The sequence below is a fragment of the Dasypus novemcinctus genome, chromosome 6 (assembly GCF_030445035.2).
Source record: "Dasypus novemcinctus isolate mDasNov1 chromosome 6, mDasNov1.1.hap2, whole genome shotgun sequence".
Lineage (NCBI taxonomy): Eukaryota > Metazoa > Chordata > Mammalia > Cingulata > Dasypodidae > Dasypus > Dasypus novemcinctus.
This window is the reverse complement of record NC_080678.1, coordinates 83,076,053-83,101,011: the sequence shown is the minus strand read 5'-3', so window position 1 is coordinate 83,101,011 and position 24,959 is coordinate 83,076,053. Positions and strand designations below refer to the sequence as shown.

General features: G+C 36.8%; 1 protein-coding gene across 2 annotated transcripts in view; it reads right to left on the bottom strand.

Annotated features, from left to right (window-relative positions):
• Positions 1–24,959, bottom strand: part of VCL (vinculin) — a 110,070-nt gene that overhangs the window by 45,982 nt on the left and 39,129 nt on the right. For both annotated transcript variants that reach the window (XM_058299084.2, XM_058299085.2), the window contains exons 3-5: positions 2,422–2,572; positions 1,941–2,049; positions 85–207 (exon numbers count right to left, since the gene is read on the bottom strand). In XM_058299084.2, the coding sequence (XP_058155067.1) occupies positions 85–207; positions 1,941–2,049; positions 2,422–2,572 (383 nt within the window). The remainder of the gene's footprint in view (positions 1–84; positions 208–1,940; positions 2,050–2,421; positions 2,573–24,959) is intronic.

The window sequence follows — 24,959 nt, the reverse complement described above, 5'->3', positions numbered from 1 at the left end:
GCAGCAGCAAAAGAAAATGAACCTCATAGGTTAGAACACATTAACATTTTTTTTCCTATGAAATAAAGTACAGGCAGGAAATACCTGAAATGAGAACTGGCAGCAGCTCCTTCACAGTGTTCATTGAGTTCACCAACATCACTCGGTGCTCCTGGTGCGTCAGCTCCTGCTGTCTCTCGTCAATCATCTTGGCCATTTTAGTCATTCCTGGTGCAAAAGGAGCAAATTGTACGGGTGAGTAGTGAAATATTCCATGAGTCTGGCTTTCTCTGTCCATACCTATTAGGAATTACTAGGAAAGTCCAAACTGTCTACTTATTTAAGCAGTCATAACTCTAGCATTTTTAATGTAGAAATTTTTCAGGACCATTCTGGCTTAATGCAATTTTGTTCTTTTTTACAGAAACAACTTATTAGATGTAAATTGTAAATATAGTATTCATATGTATGACACAAATACATTCACAAATGCAAAAAATACCAAAATGAATAGAGTTTGCAAAAAATAAATTACCAGTCAGGGGGAAATATTTTTGCCAGGCTCCCATGTATACAGGTTTAATTCCATGTCTGGCCACTGTGTCTATGCTATGCAAGACTCTCAGACGAACCTAATACTGAGACTCTGGTGACCAGAAAAAAGTCAAGAATTACTATAGTACGTTCTGTTTTATCTTTTTCTTTTTCTTCTGTACTTTCCAATTTGTCCAAAATAAGCATATACTACTTTCATAATTAGAAATAAAAAGAAATTTATAAAAATAATTATAATGATGATAGTGTTTGAAAGCATCTGGTGTTTTGGAATCAGCCTGCCGCCAGCACTCTTTGTTTACTTTGGTTAATATTCAAAGGTGCTATATGATTCTCTAAAGATTTGATTTTCAAACTCCTCCCAGGAGTTTTTGAGTTGTCTCACAGACCACCAAAGAGTATCAGGAAGGTAGGAAAGGTGGGGCTGCCCTCCTTCATCTGGACAGCTCCACTATATGTTGGGATTTTGCATAAACTACCTTTTAGGGGGAATTTTTTCTCCCAGCGCTATAAGAAAGTTTAAAGAGTACTGCTCTAAAGTCATCAAAGAAAATCATTTCCCAGTGATCTTCAATGCTGGCTCACAGAAATTCTTAACTCTCATAAATTTACAAAATGACTACACTAGAACCTTGTGAAAATACTGTCAATTTAAAATTCAACATTTCACTTAAGACAAGTCACTTAAGAACATTTTTCTCTTAAAAATATTCTGTCAAAAGACTCTTATAATGTGGTATGTGATCTTTAATGCTGACAAGCTAAACCTCTGACGGGTTTTCTGCTTGATCTCATTCATATTTTAAGGACTCTCAAATTCACATTATATGTCTTTAATATCACAAGCTGGTATCTGTTCACCTATTTTGAATAATTAATTCTCAGAAGCAAAAACAATAATTTCAAAGTGACATTCAACTACAGTAGCTGTCCTCTCCTTCTAGGTCTGATTATATTATGAAGCTTTGGGCGAGGGAAAGAATCCATAATAGTAGGCGGGATAATTAAAAGCTAAGAGGTCAGAAAGAGCTACCGGCCAGCTGGCAGACAGTGAAGGAATGCTGTGCAATGTAAAATGGAGAGGTCAGAATTCAGGGTGGCCTTCAGCATTACAGTAATAGAAAAGTATTTCCTACATTCTCCAGCAACATTTGCAATGTCTGGTTTAATTCATTAGACAGGGCCAGGATTTTTAGAAAGCAGCTTCAGCTTTCAGGGACAACAACATCTCCTCAGTAGAAACAGCATCAGCTCCATCAACAGAGGATAGACACCTAAAAGCCCAACAGATCACTACCTGTCTTCTGCAAAAAGGCAGAGGGAGAAGGTACGGCATACCCCTTTCTTTTTGATCAAACATGGACAATCCATTAAAAATTTCACTATAAAAATTGGGTATGACTAACCTGGTCCAAGATTCTTTGTGTAAGTGACCAAATCTTCCATAGTCTCCACCACCTCTGCCACTGTAAGATATTCCAAAATTCCTTTGCAAACTCTGATAATTTTGCGAACCTGAAAATACATTTGAGTATTCAGCCAAGTGGTAGACAATGAGTAAGAAATATGGTAATGCAGCTGTGTAGCTTATTCATCATTTTCTCATCCTAAACGAGTATCAATCGTCCATTACGGTCTATAAGACTAAGCTTTTTATCTGGGGAAGGTTCGGTCATTTCTCAAGAATGGGTGAGTTGTAAAAATCGCAGTGACATTTTGTTAGAATATAAGAAGCTAAGAAGTGACGGGTTATACCTTTCCAAACGTTTTTTGGAAGGGACCTAGAAAAGACCTGTAAGTCCTTGGAAACCTGTGTAAGGTAACCAGACTCGTGTTCAGCCTCCTGCTAGAGAGGAAGAAGAGCTGCGCGGGCCTCGGGCTGCCTACCTCAGCCTCGTCGAAGGTGAGGAGCAGGTCTGACGTGCCAGAGAGGATTCCTCTTGATCCGTCAATTAGATAATCTCGGGCTGGTACTGAGTATGGGTCTGCCTGAAGCATCTGGGCTGCCTGGACAAGCTTGGTGCATGCATTTTCAACCCTGTGTGGAGGAACTTGAGTTAACTCACTGGCAGACACCAAACAGAAGACCAGCTCGTGCAAATGCAAAACATGTAAATTCACATTTTTTCCCTACATGGGAAACTGCTAAGATCAATTGATAATAAAACTTAGGATTTTGGATTTTAAAATTTAGAGTTAAGAGCAGCATATTTACTCATTCATTCATTCACTCGCTCCATTAAGCCCTCGTTCTTCGCTATTTCCTGGCAACAAGAAATAATGAGAAAATGTTTGGGGCCTTTTGTTTTAGGTTCCTATATATGTGTAACCTCTTTGTTTCCTTACTCCTACCTCTTCTATGCACACTGCCATTAAAAGATACTGCACAAAGAACTGAAATCCTTGACAGCATTTTCAGATTTAACATCTGGAAATGCAATTCCAAAGCATTATATTAAATGGAATTTAAAAACCAGATGAGGAAAAGGATTAGGAGGAAACACAAGGGAAAAGTATGAGGTAATGCATAAATTTCTCATTCACCTAGCTAAATGGATTTGTTTGAGAGTCCACTGGACTGTTTGACAACAGCTCTATAAAATTATCTTGCTAATTAAAAGGTCATTAGCATTAATAACTGAACTTGAGTTTAACACAGACCATTAGATCAGCCAAGAGTGGGGGGTGGGGGCAGGGCAATTTGTTTAAAAGAAGAACGCAACAGTATTCTCCTTGACCTTCTTGCACTAAAATGTACTCATTCAAAAAAATAAAATAAAATAAAACGTATTCATCCATTCAACTAATCATCCACATAAACAGTAAAACCTCACTGATGTAGTATTTGATTAGTTTTAAAGGACTGGCTGTCTTCTTTTCCTTCTTGTTATTTAAATTAAAATTCTAATTCGATTTTAAATTATGTAACATGTATATTCATATATATTACACAAATTTGATATACATACATAAAAATAAAAGGGCATAGTGAAGTTTCTTTCTCCCCACCATTTACCAGGAACTCAAATTCCATCCCACATGCAACCAAGGTTACAAGTTTCTTCTGTATTCTTCAAAAAGATACTTTATGCACACAGAAACAAATCTGTATGCTTCACCCATTTCTTACACAAATAGGATCATACAATGCACAATCTCTGCACTGTTTTACCCAGAAATGGAATTGCTGCACCAAAGGTACAGACATCTGTAATTTTGACAAATGTTGCCATATTGCCCTCCACAGAAGTTATATTAATTTACATTCCTACCTGCAAGAGGGGACCTGTTTTCTCACAGTCTTACCAACTCAGTGTGAAATCAAATTTTTGTATCTTCACTAATATGACAGATCAAAATTGGTATCACAGTATAGTTTTCATTTACATTCCTTCCTATTACTGTGAGGTTGAGGATATTTTCATATTTTTATAAATCACAAAATAAAATCACACACATAAACGACTATAGGAGCTCTATGTTAAAACAAATACCATGTACCCAACAATCATGCTTCAGAAAAAAAAAATTACCAAGTTTTTTAGAAGCCCCACCCCAAATTCCCCTTCCTATTCTCCAGAGGTAACTATTATCCTGAATTTTGTGCTAATTATTCCCTTGATTTTCTTTGTACTTTTACTACTTACGTATGTACATATTTAAGCAATATGTTATTTGGTTTTGCCTGTATTCGAACTTTAAATAAGTGGAATCATACTGTTAAGTAAGTGTCTGTGACTGTTCTTTTGTTATTTTAATATTATGGTTTTGAGATCTATCACATTGATGAGTGTAACTACTGTGCTGTATTCCACTAGATGAATATATACCACAACTTATCTATTCTACAGCTGGTTAGAAATTAGAGGTATTCTAGGTAATTGTTTTTGTTATTGGTGTTAATATGAATAATACTGCTATGAACATATTTTTACTAGCTTCTGGTAAACATGCTCAGAGTTTAGGTGACATATCTGGTAGCAGAAATTCTGGGTTATAAAAAATGCACATATTCAACTTTACCAGGCAATGCCAAAAAGTTTTCCAAAGTCATTATACCAATTTCATACTCCCATCAGCAGTGTTCACAATTACTCTAAACCTCACTGACACTTGGCATTGTCTGAATTTCTAATTTTGCCAATCTAGCCAGTGTAAAATAAATTATTGTGAATTCAATTTGCATTTCTCTGTTACTAATGAAACTGAGCTTTATTCTCCTCTTGTTTATGAGCTCAAGAGTTTTGATATGATTTTTTTATTGAGTTCTAAATAGTTTTCATTATGATTTCTTTGAAAATGAGTTGTTTGAAAACTTAAAATTACACTTCTAAATATAAGAGACTTTTCTTGTTATCTTTTCATTATTGATTCTTTTTATTTATTTATTTTTTTTATTTCTCTCCCCTTCCCCACTCCAGTTGTCTGCTCTGTGTCCATTTGCTGTGTGTTCTTCTGTATCCGCTTTGTACTCTTGTCAGCGGCACCCAGGATCTGTGTCTCTTTTTTTTGGCATCATCTTGCTACCTCAGCTCTCCATGTGTGTGGTGCCATTCCTGGTGCAGACTACACTTTTTTCATGCTGGGCGGCTCTACTTATGGGGTGCACTCCTTGCACCCATCAGCACTGCACATGGCCAGCTCATCGCATGGGTCAGGAGGCCCTGGGTTTGAACCGTAGGCGGTTCATGTGGTAGGCGGACGTCCTAACCATTGGGCCAAATCTGCTTCCCTCATTATTGATTTATAACTCAAAAACATTGTGTCAGAGAATGTGGTAAGATAACAAAGCTTTGAAATATGTTGAAGCTAGCTTAATGGTATAACTCATGATTAATTTTTACAATTTTCTACATTGCTTGAAAAGAATGAATGTGCTTTGATGGTTAGGTGAAATGTTTTACATATTGTACTGTTCAAATTTCTATATCATTGCTGAGTTTTTGGCCATTTTATCTATCAATTACTAAGTGTTAAAAATTTCCCATCATAACAACTAGATTTGTCCATTTCTATGTAGTTCCTTTTGTTTTATATATATCACAGCTATCTTTTTACATACATATGTTTATAATTATATCTTTCTGATAACCTGAATATTTATCATTATGTATTGCCTCTCTTTATCTCCAAAAGTTTGTTGCCTTAATGTCTATTTTGTCTGATATTAATAGAGCAAAACAGATTTCTTTGATTACTTTGATAGGTTTATCTTTCCTTCTTTTATTTCCATCTCTGTGTCCTTGTTGTAGCTGTGTACTTTATAAATACCACATGGATAAATTTTTAAATCAAGTTAAACAAGTTTTAACTTAATCTAGTCCATTTACATTTATTAATATTACTGGTATATTTCATATTGTTTCTACATCTTTTTATTTTCTCTGTGCCCTATTTTTTTTTCAAATTCTTTTTTTCCCCTCCTTACATTGTCCTTTTTTTGGATTGAGGTTTTTTCCCCCTCTCTTATTTCTTCTTATTCCCTTCATTACTTTAGCAGTTACACACTCTATTTCAATTATTTTTATGGTTAACCTATATATTTTATCATGCACACTTATCATTTTAAAAATCTAAAGGGGAGCAGATATATCTCAAGTGGTTGAGTGCCTGTTTCCCATGTACGAGATCCTGGGTTCGATCCCCAAAACCTCCTAAAAACAAACAAATGAAAAACTACCTCTCATTGGGGAGCAGATGTAGCTCAACAGTTGAGCTCCTGTTTCCCATGTATGAGGTCCTGGGCTCAATCCCCCATACCTACACACACACACACACAGACAAAACCTAAAGCAAATATTATTTTACCTCCAAATAATACAAGATCTTGGGATATGTATTCAATTATTCCCTTCCTGACTATTCTATTACTGTTTTCATGTTTTTGTTTCATGTTTATGTTTGCTTTTTTCATTTATCTTCTATTTTAAGCTTTTATATCTTGTTTGATATTATTATTATTATTGTTTTATACATCAAAGTTTGTTTGTATTGACCAGCAAATTGTCCAGTATTTTGGCTTATAACTCCCTCTTGTATCTCAGGCCTTATATCTGGAATCATTCAACTTCTGTGTGAAGTACAGTCTTTAGAATTTCCTTTAGTAAGTGTCTACAGGTAAAAAACTCTCAATATTTGGTTGCCCTCATTCTTCAAAGACTATTTCAGTAGTACAGAATTCTGGGTTGATAGCTATTTTCTCAGCACTTTGAAGGCATTTTTCACTAAGACATGACAATGGGTGCAGGAGAGTTGATGCAACAATGGAAGCCATGGTTGGAGTGATATGAGACCACAAGCCAAGGAATGCAGAGAGCCTCTAGAAGCTAGAAAAGGCAAGTAAATGCATTCCTACTAGAGTCTCCAGTAGGAACACAGCCCTACTGACCCGATGTGAAGTTCTGACCTCCATAATAAAGTTAATAAGATAATAAATTCGTGTTGTTTTAGAGCACTAATTTCATAGTGATTTGTTATATAAGCAGTAGGAAATTGGCGTCAATCAAAAATTACCAGGCACACTAAAAAGCAGGAAAATAGCACTCATAATGAATAGAAAAACTAATCATTCAAAACCAATACAGAAATAACACAGACAACAGAATTAGTAGGCAAAACGTCTCTTCCTTTAGGAAACTATCACCTATTAAAAATTATTATAGGGAAGCAGACATGGCTCAAACAATAAGAGCATCTGCCTACCATGTGGGAGGTCCAGGGTTCAAACCCAGGGCCTCCTGGCCTGTGTGACGAGCTGGCCCACATGTGGTACTGCCACGCACAAGGAATGCTGTGCCACGCAGGGATGTCCCCCACATAGGGGAGCCCCACATGCAAGGAGTGCGCCCCGCATTGAGCCACCCCATGAAAAAAAAGTGCAGCCCACCCAGGAGTGGCACCGCACACACGGAGAGCTGACGCAGGAAGATGACACAACAGAGACAGATTCCCAGTGCCACTGAGAATGCAAGCGGACACAGAACACATGGACACAGAGAGCAGACAATGGGGGTGGGGGCAGGGAAAGGAGAGAGAAATAAAAAATAAAAAATGTAAAACTTTAAAAAAATTATTATAACTGTATTCCATATGTTCGAAAAGCTAAAGAAAAGACTGGGCATGCTAAGTAGACAAATGGAAATACTAAAAAAAAAAAAAAAAAAAAAAAAGATGCAAATAGAATAATTAAAGATGAAAAATATCATATGTGAAGAAATAATCCCAAAATTTTTCCAAGCATAATGAAAACTACAAAACTCCAGATTCCAAGCATAAAAAATATCAGGAAAAGTATACCAAGGCACAACTTAATCAAATTACTTAAAACCAATAATAATGAGAAAATCTTAGCAGCCAGAGAAAAATACTTTATATATAAAAGAAGAAAGATAAAAATAGCAGTCTTCATTGAAACAATATAAGTCATTAGACAGGGGAGCAATACCTTCAAAGCACTGAAAGAAAAAAATCTGTCAACCTAAAATTCCATGTCCAGTGAAAATATATTTCAAGAATGAAGGCAAAATAAAGATTTTTCAGACATACAAAAGCTGAAAAGAATTAATTACTAGCAAATCTGCAGTATAAGAAATGTTAAAGGAATTCCTTTATGAAAAAGGAAAATGAAACCAGATGGAAATCTGGATTTACACAAAGGAATAAAGAGTACTGGAAATAGTAACTATGTGTGTAAATATAAAAGATTTTTTTTCTTATTATTTAAGTATCTTTAAAAGGTAATTGAGAGATTAAAGAAAAAACTTTTTAAAAAGTAAAGTCAAAAAAGTAAATCTGATTTGGTTAACTAGTTAGACAATGAAGACTGGTTTTGTGAAAGAAGTTATATGGCAGATGTTTTCCATAAATTAAATGAGCTAAAATTACAGCTAAATTTGCACAGAAATATATTAAGACATGTACATGAAACACAGTATGGCAGAAAACACATGCTTTGCAACTATTTAAACTTACAATGAAAAAATATTTAAATAAAAACTTTAAAATACTCAAAAGAAATATTTCAGAAGTCCTTTAGAGATAGCCAACCACACTCTAAGACCACTAGTTGAAGACCACGACCTCTTGCTTAAAAGTTTTTTATACAATAGTCCCTCTAACTGAAACACCTCTCTCCCTCCCCTCTTTTGCTTGTCTAACTCCTATTTATTCTCTTACAGTATGCTTTAAAGACCTCTTCCTTCAGGAAACCATCACTTATCTACCAAATCTATGGATGCCTCCCTCGCCTACGTGCTCCTGTGGGATTTAGTGCTCCCTCAGATTTAGTCATCTCAGATTGTATATTCAGCCAGAGACCTTGCCTACCTTGTTCATTAATGTATTCATTCCAGAGTACAACGGCTGGCATGCAAGAAATGCTCAATAAATATCTGTTGGACAAATAAATGAATTTTCACCAAATAGAGGCAATAATGAAATCACCTATCCTATAGAAATCATTGAAGAAAATCATTAACTTTAAAGAGCCACAAAGGTTATTTTATTTTCAGGGATCATGAACCTCCATGAAAGTATAGCATACAAACATAAGCATCATAGAATGCAATTCTTCTGCTACCCCTGTTTACAAGGACCAAGCTACTGCATAAGTTTTTCAAAGTTTCAAAACAAAAACTAAAAACTAATGACAGAAATAACCACCATTGGGAAAGGGAAAAAAAGGATAAAAAGAAAAGAAATGAACAAGTTTGCAGGAAACATTTATTCTCCACTGAAGGTTCTCTTGCATGGTAAAATGATAGGGCCAAAGCAGATACTGTAACATTTCTTTTTTACACAAAGATATCTTATCTGTACATTAAAATTTAATGGCACTCCGAAGAGCCAGAACAAATCCTACCATGACTAACCAGAAGTCAGAACAGGAAGGAGTCTGTTTTGTTTGTGGAAAATTAGATTTGATTTAAACATTTAGGCTGCCTGGCTTCTTAAAGTGGTAGTCTACATAATAAAACAAATCTGAATTTTTAAAAAGTTTTTTTTTTAGAGAATCACAGGAGGGATAAGGTCAGTTTCCTAAATAACTGCACACTTTGACTATATACTAAAAATACTGATTTAAATACTTTAAATTAATCAACTAGTACAGGTTAAGGCTTCTCTCTGTCACTGAATCTTCAACCTAATTTTTAGAAAACACTTATGCTCTAAAGCAAATGGGGAGAAGTGGATTTGACTCAACTGAAAAAGCATCCGCCTAACATATGGGAGGTCCAGGGTTCAAACTCCAGGCCTCCTGACCCGTGAGGTGAGCTGGCCCACACACAGTGCTGATGCACCCAAGGAGTGCTGTGCCACACAGGGTGTCCTCTGCGTAGGGGAGCCTCACATGCAAGGAGTGCACCCAGCAAGAAGAGCTGCCTTGCACGAAAAAAGCGCAGCCTGCCCAGGAGTGGCACCGCACACACAGAGAGCTAACACAGCAAGATGACACATCAAAAAAGAGACACAGATTCCCAGTGCCAACGGCGAGAATGCAAGCAGGCAAAGAAGAACACACAGCGAATAGACACCAAGAGCAGACAATGGGGGCGAGGGCAGAAGGGGAGAAAAATAAATAAAATTTTAAAAAATAATAAATAAAGCAAATGGGGGAAGCAGGGATAGCTCAGTTGTTGAGCGCCTGCTTCATATGTACGAGGTCCCAGGTTCAATCCCCAGTGCCTCCTAAAAATAAAAGTACTGGATGTAAAACATTTCCTGCCCCTTCTATTTGAACATATAATTAGCAGCACATGCACTAAATATACGTCCCAGAGACTTAAATCTTTGGTCTGTTCATGTCGGTTGAGCCCTGAATCTCAGAAGACTTGCAGCCAATATCTACTTGCCAGTTCATTGGACTTGCCCAGGACAACTAAAAAAAGGGTAATAATGGACAATGCTTATCCCAAAAAAAAACAGAGAGTATCTACAACTGCAAGCAAGATAGTTCCATCCATTCGCCTCACGGGATCTAAGCCCCTCTCAGTCGGAAACAGTGGGTATCACCATCCCCAAATCCTCAAGATGGAGGAATGAACAAACTAAGGGAGGAATGCAAATCGACTAGACTTATTATTATTCTAGTAATAGAAGAATTTTTAACACTGATATAAAGACAGTGGTCACCAGAGGTTCTAAGGGGTGGGGGAGGGAGGAATGGGTGTGACATAGGACATTTTAGGGACACTGGAATTGTTCTGCATGGTATCGCAGTGACAGATGCAGGACACTATACATTTTGTCAAAACCTATGGAACTGTGTGGTGCAAAATAAAAACCATAATGTAGACTAAGGACCATAGTTAGTAGCAATGTTTCAATATGTATTTGTCAATTGTAACAAATGTACCACACTAATGAAAGATGTTTTTTATGGGGGAGAAAGTGGGAGGGAGAGGGGATGGGGTATATGGGAATTCCCTATATTTTCAAAACAACATTTATATAATCTAAAGATTTTTTAAAAATACAAAAAAAAAAAAACTTAATGCACTGAATTGAAAAAAAAGTAATAAAGCAAATGGGCCAATGACAGCCACATGGGACCCCTAACTATGCTCACTCATGACCCATTAATCCATTCTCACCAGAATTACCACATGATATAACTCTGTATAATTTAGAAGAAGGGGCCAAACTACTCAGTTCTATGTGCTTTGATTTATCTCTAATGAAGAAGTTTAAGTTTATGCTGAATTTTGTAGTTAATGAATTATTTTACTTAAGAAAAATAGAATACAAAAATAGAGTACCAAAAAAATTGCCACAAGCCTTTTTTTTTTTTTTTAAGATTTATTTCTCTCTCCCTCCCCCCCATCCTGGTTGTCTGTTCTCTGTGTGTTCTTCTTTGTCCGCTTCTGTTGTTGTCAGTGGCATGGGAATCTGTGTCTCTTTTTTGTTGCGTCATCTTGCTGCGTCAGCTCTCCGTGTGTGCAGCGCCATTCCTGGGCAGGCTGCACTTTCTTTTGCGCTGGGCGGCTCTCCTTACGGGGCGCACTCCTTGCGCGTGGGGCTCCCCTACGCGGGGGACACCCCTGCGTGGCAGGGCACTCCTTGTGCGCATCAGCACTGCGCATGGGCCAGCTCCACACGGGTCAAGGAGGCCCGGGGTTTGAACCGCAGACCTCCCATGTGGTAGACGGACGCCCTAACCACTGGGCCAAGTCCACTTCCCCACAGGTCATTTTTATAGGCTCTTCCTGAGTGCATCCGGAAGTGTTACTGATCTTAAATTCCTTTAGTTGAATTATTTCATATATTTATTCCTCTAACTTATTGAGTACCTACTACACACTATATAAATCCTATTAGTAGAAAGATTAAAGTAAAAAGGCCCTACCTTCAAGGGGTTACCACCTTGGTACGAGGAGACAGGCATGTAAACAAACAAATACAAATTAGTATTTAGAAGTATGTACTCAAAGAAGTATCAGGGGCCTAAAGGAGGGAGTAATCAGTTCTACCTGAGGATGTTAGGAAAGTAGTGAGGAAAAAGGTGACAACACCCCTTCTACCCTCACAAGCTCAGCACTGCTTCTAAAGAGGATGCTCTTCACAGCATCTCTTTGAGTTGTTTTTCCAATAGAATAACTCTCACACATACACACACATACACATACCAGCGAGGCCTTTTTGTGAAAAATACCATACATTCGCAATAGGCCTGATTCTAGCAGGGAGGGCAGTCTACCATCACAAACTCCAGGTAACTCACTCACCAAGAAGCCAAGTAATCTCACTCTGCCTCTATAAAAATCAATTATCCTATCCTGGCTCACTAGTTTAGTCACAGAAAGGAGAGAAAACTTTGGACAAATAATATAAAGGGAGATGGTCTGACAGGTCTATTTAGATATACGTTGGTCCATAATTTAAAGCTCTCTGAAACATTCAACATGTTAAATTTTCACAGTCCCCTTCCAAAACATGTTTGGGGGGAGAAAAAATTTATACTGTATCAATTTCACTGTTTTAATAAAACCTAACCTCAAACATTAAGACAGTACAGTCATTTAGGTATTTTGTCACAAGAATGCATTCTGTTTGTTAAACACTGAAGTGCTATGAAGCAGAACACCTGAAAATCTGATTTCATGGCAGGCAGGCCACCCTGGCACAACCAAGGAAGCAGGTGTTTACATCCTGGGACCTCTGCTTCAGACAGAGTTGATGAGGCCTCAAGCATAGCCAATCACACAAAGCCCTGACCTCCCCTGGGAGACTGGAAGGACACTGGTGGAAAGAAGGAAAAGAATGTGATCAGCTCATCATAATGCTTTCCTCACTGCTGTCACTGTACCCAGCACCATCATCACTGTCATTTCCAACTAGTCTGATCCTGGCATAATTATTTGGCAGGCAAAATTGAGTGAGAGGTTGTAAGCTCACAACTTCTCTAATAAAAATAAAAAAAAAAATCCAGGGAAGCGGATGTGGCTTAAGCAGTTGGGTGCCCACCTACCAATTGGGAGGTCCTGGGTTCATTTCCCAGTGCCTCCTAAAGAAGACGAGCAAGACAACAAGCTGATGGAATGGGCTGACACAGCAACAGAAGAGACACAATGAAGAAACACAATGAGAGACACAACAAGCAGGAGCAGAGGTGTCCCAAGCCATTTGGGTGCCTCCCTCTCACCTGGGAGGTCCCAAGTTTGGTTCCTGGTGCCTCCTAAAAAGGAGACGAGCACACAACGAACAGACACAGAAAGCTGACTATGAGCACAAAGCAACAAGGGGAAGAGGAGAAATAAATAAAAATAAACCTTTTTAAAAAACTGAGTGAGAGGGCTATTACTTCTCTCTTTTTACCCTTGTTGAGACATTCCCTTGCTATCTGGGCAGGGTCTCTCAGATGAAAATGGGCTCAGATGACTTCCAAGTTCAAGAAGCTCATCATATTTACAAATGAAGGGTCATACACATGGTAGTAGTATTAAGTACTTAGATTTAATAATTTAAATTCCACATTAAACATATACTTTTAAGACTTCCTTTTTTCTTCTGTGACTGGATAAATAGCCTCATGAAGATAATATTAACATCCAGGCCCTTCATGAATATGAGATCTGTGTGAGAGGACAGGGGATCTCAAATTCTCTTTGCGTTCCCACTTATTAGATCCTACCCTCTACCAAATGTCTGATAAAGCAATCCATACTTAAGTGAAAATGGCTCCTGAGGCATCAAAAATTCTCTCCTAGATATTTAAATATTTAAATTGTTAACCTGAGGAATGAGTTCCAGTGAAATTTCAGCCATCAGCAACTACCAGTTAGGCCTTTCTAGCATTCCTTAAATAGGAAGTACTGCCTCTATAATCAGCTCATTCTCTCCTCAGATATTTTGCATTTATACATAAGATAAAAATAATAATATAGATAATATAAGTAAACATTTCAAAAGACTCAGAGAGATGTGTGGAAATTGTTCCTTTATATTCTACCCATTTGGCACAAATCTGACTTTAAAACAGCAGAAGTAGATTCATTCTGTGGCAGCTCAGTACCAGCTAACATGTTTTGCTACTGGAGTTACCATTTTGAGAAAGGTCAAGGATCCTTAGTCGTTAGTCATCCAGAAACCGGAGTGAAGGCCGCAAGCATAGATAGAGTTTTTAGGAGTGACTCAGGAACACAGAGTACACTGACAAGCTTTAATCTAGTACAAGTCTCAAGTACATAGCACTAACCCATCAGGGTGTACACAATGTGATAACATTAAAACATGCTGTTCCAACCACGTGCTCCTAGATTTAGAGATCCCACAGGCCTCATCCATGAATTATTCCTTTCCCTGTCCCAATTCCCTAAAACCGCCAACACAATGCAGAGGGGTCTTCTCATTCTTTTAAGGCCAAACAGTGATAGTACAGAACACTGCAAGTGTACGACCAAAAACTAAAATTAAAAACCAGAATGAGCTATGCTGAGAACTTTCAAAAGCCTTTAAGAGTAACACCAAACCCTTCTTTGCTAGAACATGCATACTGAGATGATAAAACATGCACACACAAAAAAAACCACAGGCTCACTAAATTATCTTATTTCACCTGAGAATAGGAGGCTGTGCCGCCAGTTTTGACTTCACCTTCAAACAAAACTGAGGATTCTGCCTGCGTCGAGGGAGCTGACATAACTGAAAGGGAAGCAGAAGGTTGGGAACAGGAGGGTTTTAAGTGTCACTGCTCCCCAAGTCCTGGAAGGGAGCTTATTTGAAAGGTAGAGTATAAGTCACAATTTTCTAATCCTTTAAAGCCTGAATAACTAGTCCTATTTTTTCTCCCCACTTTCTTCATCCCGTTTAAATCTGGTATCAGTACAAGGAGAAAAGATTCTGAGCCTGCAAGTTTCAGCCAACAACTCTGCTACCTTCAGGTGTATCTGCTCCTATAATCCTTCCTCCATCTCATACCAAGGTTAGGGCAGAAACAGCTGAACATAGAAACAAGTGTGTCTGACAGATACACATACCACAAGTTTCTAAATGTATGTGGATGCTGTTGTGACAATAAAATAACAATTTATTTTAAAACATTATTAAACTCACTCTGTATTTTGTTCTTAAGCATTTCTCAATCAACAAATAATAAAGAGTCTCACTATTATTATTTGAAGGTCCTCATGATGAAAACAAGTTGGCAATCACTGTTCTACAGCGAAATGTCATGGACAAGTTAGAGATATGGATACCTAAAAACAGAATGAAGTGAAATAGAGACACTAAAAGGATATTTTTGCTTATGAGGAAAGCTGTCAAAAACGAGGGTGTTGTAAAAAGAGCAAAGTTTGCAGAAACAATTCAACAGCAGGCTAACATCATTAACACTCACTTTTAAAAAGAAAAATATACACCAAAAATAATAAAATTCAGGACTCATAAGAATCATAAACTTAGGGAAGCAAATGTGCTCAAGCGATAGGGCCTCCACCTGTCATATCGGAGGACCTGGGTTCAATCCCTGGGACCTTCTGGTGAAAAAGAAGAGAAAGTGTGCCTGCTCAGTGAGCCAGTGTCCAAGTGGTGAGCCGAGAGCCTGCACGGTGAGATGAGTGCCCACACGGGTGCCCGCGTGGCGAGCTGAGTGCCCTTATGGTGAGCCAAGTGCCCGTGTGGCAAGCCAGTGCCCATGCGGTGAGCCAGTGCCCACGTGGAGAGCTGAGCGCCCGTGCAAAGAGCCAGTGCCCACGCAAGTGAGTCACGCAGCAAGATGATGACACAACAAAAGAGAGACGAAGGGGGGAGTCAAAGTGAAGTGCAGCAGAGACCAGGAACTGGGGTGGTGCAATTGACAGGGAACCTCTCTCCACATTAGAAGTCCCCAGGATCGAATTCTGGTGAATTCCAGAGGAGAAAGACAAGAAGATAAAAAGAGGTAACAAAAGATCACACAGCGAATGGACACAGATAGCAAAAACAGCAGGGTGGGGGAGGGAGGGGGAGGGAAAAAAAACTAAACTTGTAACCACCTAACAATATTGCTTTGAAACAAAGTAAAAACTGACAATTATGAGGAAAACTGACAAATCTACAATTAGCTTGGAAGATTTTAGCATATCTCAATCATGGTGGGAGAGTTCAACATATCTCAACTACAAACTGATAGTTCAAAGAAACAAAATAGTAATAAGGCTATAAAAATTTGATCAATAATATTTATTCATTGGCCTGATTTAAATAGATTATACCTAAGCAAAAGAGAACACACTTCCTCTTCGCACTGTACACTTACCAAGGCTGATTGCCTACTAAGCTACAAACGAAGCTTCGCAAAATTTCAAAGAATTGATAGCATCCCAATCATGTCTTTTGAACACAATGCAATTAAATTAGAAATAAAACAATAAAAATATTGTAAAAAAAGTTTGAGAACATTAAAATGCACTCCTAAATAACTCATACAGTTATAGGAATTCACAACCAAAATTAAACGATATTTAGGGCTGAGTGACTATTAAAGTACCCGTTGCCATAACCTAAACTTGAAGTAGGACATAGAGCAAAATTGAGCCTAAAATATATTCATTTTTAAAAAGAAAGACTGAACAAGAAGATTAAAAAACTGAAAATAAGGTATTAGAATAAAGAGATATAAAAACACACAGAAATGAATTTAAGAAAGTAAAAGAAGAAAAATAATAAGTCTGAGTGCATTAGTCAATGAAATAGATGATTGGAGAGGAAAAAAAGCTAATAAAACAGATAAGCCTCTAAATTAGTGAAAAGAGGAGGCAGAAATAATATTAGAACAAAAACAATGTTATAACTAGAGATCAACAGAGATGAAAACTAATAATTTACTATAAATTTTACAAGAATAAATTTGGGAGCTTACATGAAATAGTTTCCTGGAATGTTATCAGATTACCAAAATTTTCTCAAAATGAAATTTTAAAACCGGAATCACACAACAACCAAAAAAACTAAATGTGTATTCAACTCTCCTCCTCCAAAACACAATAAACCCAGACAATTTCAGATGCAAAAGTTTTACCAAACTTTCATGAACAGATTATCTTATGAAAAACATTTCATAAAAACTTAATAGCAGAACTTAATTTATGAAGCTAAAATAATCCTGACACCAAAACTGGTCAAGTACAAGAAAGGAAAATTATAGCTCAGTCTCCTGCATGAACAAAGAAGCAGAATTCTTTTAAAATATTAGTAAATTGAATTTAACACTTTTTAAAAAAAAAAAAACACACAACCAAGTAGGGTTTATGCTAGAAATGCAAGAATGGTTTGTGATCAGAACATCTATATTCATGTTGTAGACCACAGACCATCTTAACAGAGTAAGGGAGAACACTTATGATTATCTTAGTAGATACAGAAAAACATTAAATAAAGATAAACAATAATGATTTAAGAAGCAAAAGTCTTACTACAGGAGACCATAATATGGGGGGAGGGAGGCGGGGTAGAATATCTGTGAGAAATGATTTAAAAGTAACTGGGTTTATTTATTATGAAGAAAAAACTGAGAAAATAAGGAAGGACTCCAATAATCACCTAGTGTTTATTTTTTTCCAGGTATTTTCACATATATTCTCTCACTCACTTGAACCTCACAATAACTATTACAAGAGATTCTTGTGAAGAAGGGTGAGAAAGTGGGCTTAGCCTACAAGAATAAGCACAAGCCTTGGAGTTAGACAGTTCAGGATTTGAATCCTGCCTCTGCCATTTATGTAATAGGCGACTTTCAACAAGAACTTAGCTTCTCTGAGTCTCTCGGGTTCCTTATTTGCAAGATGAAGTAGATTAAATAACTACAACATAAACTCTCCAGCTCATAGAAATTTGATAAAGGAATTATGTATATAAGGCTCTCTTATATATTATATATTGTTCTTATAGGAAAGAACAATAAAGAATTTAAATTATTGCAGTTTTAAGATTTTACATTTTGAGAACTTCTTGACTTGAGACTATTTCTCTACAGGAAAAGTCAAGATAATAATTGCTTTTGGTATTTGTTTTTTGGAGAGTGGCGTAGGAATAGCAGATGACAATTCATTTGTAAAATAAAGCAATTAGATTAATTTCTTTTTTTTTTTTTTTTTTAAAGATTTATTTATTTATTTAATTTCCCCCCCTCCCCGGTTGTCTGTTCTTGGTGTCCATTTGCTGCGTCTTGTTTCTTTGTCCGCTTCTGTTGTCGTCAGCGGCACGGGAAGTGTGGGCGGCGCCATTCCTGGGCAGGCTGCTCTTTCTTTTCACGCTGGGCGGCTCTCCTTATGGGTGCACTCCTTGTGCGTGGGGCTCCCCTACGCGGGGGACACCCCTGTGTGGCAGGGCACTCCTTGCGCGCATCAGCACTGCGCATGGGCCAGCTCCACACGGGTCAAGGAGGCCCGAGGTTTGAACCGCGGACCTCCCATGTGGTAGACGGACGCCCTAACCACTGGGCCAAAGTCCGTTTCCTAGATTAATTTCTAATTCCTTTTAACTTTGAACATTTTCTGACTTTATTCCTTTACAGCTTAAGAAATGCAAGACATTGCAGTACATCACAAATCATAACCTGTAATATTCCTTCTTGTGGAAATACTTAGAAAAAGTGTAAATTGTTATTTTTTAAGAGTTAGTACTGTCTGGAGACCAAGGGATGGACCAGATGACTTCCTGGAAGGTTAGACTGTGCCAAGAACAGGATGTGGAGGCCATGAGACCACTAACAAAAACCTTTCCTGCCAATTACTAGCTGAGAGACCATGGGTTAGTTAAAGTTTGTCAAATCTGAGTAAAAGGAGCTCCTCAATACCTTGAAGTCATTGTACGGAGAATTATTTGAGAAAGTGAAAATATATAAGCACGTGGCCCACAATAGATATTCAATAAATGTGAATTCCCTTAAGTTCTCCTTAAGTTCCCTTCAATTCTGTGATTTTGATTACTCTCTAGACATTGGAAAACAAAGTATCATGTTTAAAGTTTTGTTTATTTCTTAATCATAAAAAGTATTATAAAGTAAACAAAGGGTTAAATCCCTGGCAAACTATGTAGAACAAAATGACTCAGGTTTCATTATTGAGAAGTCTCAAAACTTTCCAAACTATTTTGTTTGAGAAAGTCTGTGAAATTATGTTTAATATATCAAGTCCAAAGGTGAACTATTTATAGTTCAAATATGCTTGCTTTAGGTCAAAAATGCAGCAAGACAGCTGGCAGATGTGAATGATTATCTCACAAAAACTTGGTCACCCATGCTAAGAGACAAAAATATTTTTAAAAAGCAATGGAAAGAATAAAAAAAATAAAAAAAAAAAAAAAACTTGAGTTAAAAAAACAAAACATTAGAATAATACACCAGGCTCAGACAAGCAAAATGTGTTCAGTGGAATGATCAAAGAATTCTAAATAAAGATGTTCTGGGCACTTTCACCCATAAGAGAATTTAAAAACATCAATTTCATCACAAATTATTTTGAGTGTTCAAGATTATAAGCAAAGAAAAAGCTAAATATAAGAGCTGGTGATCTAAAAATATGACACTATTACTTTAGGTCAAAAGAGATCTAAAGTAAGTGTTCACATATTTTGACCCTTTTCAAATTTTTCTTTGCATGTGAATTTCAGTGATGGTAAAATAATACAAATATAGACTGTAATTGTACTGAACTGACAAAATTTAAGGATTAAACCAGAAAATATTGTTAATGCAATCATGTAGCAATAGTGCACCCTGAAAAAACATAGTATTTCAGGAACATTCTCTTACTGAGAATGCCTAGATGTTACAATATGTTTCAAAAATAGTCCAAGCTGGTGAATCAATCCAAGTTTTGATGACTTCAAGCAGACTGTTCAGAGTAGCACTAAAGCAAGAAGTGACAACACTTCCAAGTTCTAAATGATACTGTCATTTGCCTGCCAATTGACAAATGTGCACTATGCCCTTTCCAATGAGTTGATACCCAGTAGTGACACCTTTTGATGCATTCAAATACCAAACAGAATAGGATCTTGGATAAGATCCAAAAACTGCCTCCCTTATTCATTTCTGTTCCATTGCAGAAATAAGAATGAAATTCCAATATATACTGCAATAACATTTTCTCCAAGGCAAATAAAATAGTTTGCCATAAATACTTTCTTCCTGGGAAACGGACTTTGGCCCAGTGGTTAGGGCGTCCGTCTACCATATGGGAGGTCCGCGGTTCAAACCCGGGGCCTCCTTGACCCGTGTGGAGCTGGCCATGCGCAGTGCTGATGCACGCAAGGAGTGCCGTGCCACGCAAGAGTGTCCCCCGCGTGGGGGAGCCCCACGCGCAAGGAGTGCGCCCGTGAGGAAAGCCGCCCAGCGTGAAAAGAAAGAGCAGCCTGCCCAGGAATGGCGCCGCCCACACTTCCCGTGCCGCTGACGACAACAGAAGCGGACAAAGAAACAAGACGCAGCAAATAGACACCAAGAACAGACAACCAGGGGAGGGGGGGGAATTAAATAAATAAATAAATCTTTAAAAAAAAAAAAAAAATACTTTCTTCCTATAAAGAATCAGTTTGAAGCAAATCCACACTGACAGAAAACGAATCTGGTCAGTTTGACACTTAGTATATTCTTCATTTTAGCACTTGCACTTATTATTCATCCTATATATTGGCCAAGGAGTATTTCTTTTCTTTTCATTTTTTTGCAGCAGTTTTCCACCTTTGTTCCTCCATAATACAAAAATGAATATCACAAATATTTCACCCCCACAGGTGTACTTGGGATGATCCACAACTTCCAGTCTCAACAGTTACAAATCCATTAACTTCTCTCCCACTGAAGAAAGCACAGTAAAAAGCAAGTGAGTCTATTATAATCTATAGAAAGTAGGGAAGACGGGAAAAAAAACCTGGTGATCAGAAATGAGTGGATTATTATAAATGTGACTTTGAATATACTCAATTTATTGAAGGAAAAAAACACTGAAAACATTTGCAAATTTTGATACATTACTATTTTAAAAATTACTTGATAGTAGTAATATATTTCTGTAGCAAAGGCAAAAAAAGGTAATATATAAATGTGAAAGGCCAAAAAAAAAGAATATAGGGTTTAGTTTTATGAAATATGAATATGATTTTTTTCCCTTCATTTTCTTCATTAACAAGGAGACATTGGTTATGTCATTTAACCAATCTGTGCTCATTTATATATCTTTCTGAACACTGGAGAAACAATTAAGTTTGTTTTTAGGATTAAATGGGATAAATGTGCTTGGACAGAATTTTTTAGTGTAATGCATCCATAATTTGTTAAGCTGCCTTTCATTTTTTTATTTTTTAAGTTGAAATAAAGTTTACTTTTTAAAAAATTACTTGTATTTAATAACACATCTCACAAGTGATCATTCGTATACACGGGTAAGAACTGCTGTTCTATGTAGCATCTAGCATGCTAGACCCACAAAGGCAATCAATAAACTTAATTAACCATCTAGTGTTTCTAGCCTATTAATCAATCAATTACACATAAATGGTAATTACTGCGACTGCTGCCTGAGGAGGATGATGACATAAAATACAAGCTGACTCCCTTGCTGACAGCCTCTAAAGGAAAAAATGACTTCTTACTGGACAAGTCATACGTATTTTAACAAGGGCCATTTGCACTCCTGAAGTAATGAAGAGCACAGACATTTCCATGGTAATTATGCAACCCTACACCTCTTGTGCAACAGTGTGACTATTACTGCAATCTTGGGTAACATTAGTAAATTGTGAACTCTACCTGGCAGGGATCAGATAACTTTTGCTCCACCCAAGAGAAAGCTTTCCTATGACAATGCAAATCTTGTTCTATATTAAAACAGTTCTCACTTTTACAATAAGGAATTACCTAAGGATGGGAGGTCCCCCATCAACAATTACAATTCAAATATATACTTTTTAACTTATATTACACATTCTCCAACATTCCAAAATGCCTTTAATTGCCAGTCACACAAATAGCCTATGATTTGATTTTGAGAATCTTAAATCCTGAGAATGTCAAAAATACTGAAAATTGCATATCTTTCCTTGAAAATTCTTTAAATATATATTGGGTGGCTTAGGTATAATTCTATCTACAGACCAAGAGCCTTCTGTTTTCTAAGCCCTGACTTTGTAGGAGCAGAGGTTAAAACTAAGTACAATTTTTTTTAAACTTATTTTATTCCTTACTGTTGCCTAAGCAGTCACTATTTAGAAATCCTTGTGAAAGTAGAATACAGAGAAAGCTTCAGTCTATCATGCCCTGGAAACTCAAAACATCAACCAAACAGCCCAAAAGAATGTCCTACTCAACAGTTCCAAGGATGTCATTAATTGCTTCCATCTGTTTCTCTTTCTGTCCCCTCCCCCTCCCAGTCAAGGCATCTACTTTAGTTATTTTCTGCTTCAACTTTGCATTCTAAATAAAAGCAAGAAAAGTAAAAAAAAAGGCATCATGCTTTAAATCGCCAGAATATTTATCTGCCCCAAATCTGTTTGACAACCACAGTCATATTGTTGTTTGTACTCCAGGCTGTTTTCAAGTAATATTTCAGAGTATGGCATATTAAGTTATATACTTTTTAAAAATTGCCCAGTAAATTTTTGAATTGGTCATAATAAACTATTTTTCCCTGAGTCCCCATGGAGTTCTGGATTTTTTCCCCATGGCAGGATGAAGGTAAAAATCCCAGAATGGTTTCATCCATTGATGATCCTTCCCTGAATCAGCTGTTTTGCTAAAAGTTGCACAATTCTGTCATCCCTTCCTTTATATATTGGTTAGAATTCCCTTACTATTACCCTGAGATAAAGCGTGTACAGGAAAGGCAGAATCAATGCTTAATTCTTCCATTTTATTACCAATTTTGAGAGTAAGGTGTTGTGCCCTAATTACTACCAATGGAGAGCAATGAAGTTTTAATTTTTTTACTTTCAAGTTAGTTAATTTTTTGAAAATTTTATCACAACTAGGACATATTTCTCTTTAATTTTTCTAAATTCCCAAGAAACCTGTGAGAGTACAAAACCTACATCAAGGATATATCTCTGGGAATGAGCAGAAATGACTTTCCTAATGAAATTCATTTACACCAAATGATATTCATAGTCTATGATCTCAAGGTGGAAAGGAACATTTTTTTAGGGGCCATCTAGTCCAATTACCCACCTGATGTCAAAAGCCACTAGGCTGTACAAACTATCCCATCATGCTCTATACCTTCCAGGGTGTGAGGGACAACCTGGTATAAACAAGAGGTGTGCTTTTAATGTAAGATAAATGCAAGTTAAATCATGGTATGTTTAACTGACAGCATAGGATTCCTCCCACTGTTACCATGCTGATGGAATAGCATGATAGGCTTCACAGAGCTTAGAACTGGAAAGAATCTTGGAAATCAGCAAGTCCAATAAAGGCAAGTCAAAAAGATACAACCACAAAACAGCTTCTACAAAAAACAGATGCTTCCTGTACCTTACTTCCTGACACATGAAGACATTTTACAAAATTAACAGAAATGTAGCGGTAGAAGCACCCACTCAAGTTAAAAAGAAGACATCAATATGGGTGAAAATTTTGCATTTGTTCAATGGAAATAATAGGACACAAAGAGGATAAAAGAACACTTTTGGCTTTGTTTAACATTGTGACATATAGCATACACAGATAAAATTACATAAACCATATGTATAATATAAAACAAACATCCTTGTAACTCATCACCCAAATCAAGAAATAAAACATTACCACTTCAGAAGTCCCCATGTGTCTCTCCCTGAATATAACTGTCTTCCTTCCTCCCACAGGTACCACTACCCTAGCTTTTGTGATAATTATTTCCTTGCCTATATTTCTATTTTTACAATATAAATAGACATCCCTAAGAAATATAGTTTACTTCTGCATGTTTTTGGACTTTAAATAAATGGAACCATTCTATCTAATTACATATTGTTCATTTCTCTCAATTATTTGAGATTTATTCATTCCATTTTATTACAGATTAATATTTCAGTTTATGACTATCACTGTTTTTATCCACTCTACTGTAGATAGACCAGGGGGGTCATTATGAACAATGCTGATATAAATATTTTTGTATATGGATTTTGGTGTGCATGTGCACAAGTTTCTATAGGGAATATACCAGGGAGTAGAACTTCCTCTCTTCAACTTTACTAAATGCCAAACTGTTTTCCAAAGTGGCTGCATCAATTTACATTACCAATAGCAATGTACAAGAGTTCCAATTGCTCCACATCCTCATCAACTGAATATTGTCAGACTTTTGAATTAAAGGTTTATAATAAAATAATTTATACTCTCCTGATGATTAATGAAATTCAGCACCTTTTCATGTTTATGGCCCATTCAGATTTCCCCCCTTTTTTTTAACTGAATAGTCTTGCCTTGTTCTTACTGATTTGTAGGAGTTCTGCACTTCAGTTTCCATTGTCATATGCATCAGTCTTTACCTGTACTCATGACTTGACTGCCACATGGAACAAAGCCATCATTTGGAGACATCATAATCAATAACCTGAGAAAACGTATGTAATCAAAGATAGTATTGCTGCTCATTTTATTTAGGATGGGTTAAGATGTCTGGAAATTATTTGTACAAGTATTAAATAATATGAAAATAAAACAAATTTCAAATGCTACTGAAATGTGTCACAATCATTTTTTTGAAAGTTTGTATCTACTGGTATTCCCTTATCTCCAAGCAAAGGTGTTTAGTATACCATTCAAGTTCACATATGCTATAGTCAGAATATGTTTCTGAATTATTTCTATTGTGGAAAACAAAACTCGGAAGTCATGCTCTAATTAAAAATTATTATGTCCAAAATGCTGAATATCAATGACTAAAATCAACAGGAGGAAAGCTGAGTGCTGACAAGATGAAAAGCTGAAATTCCAATTGTAGACAGATGTTTTATATTTTAAAGGG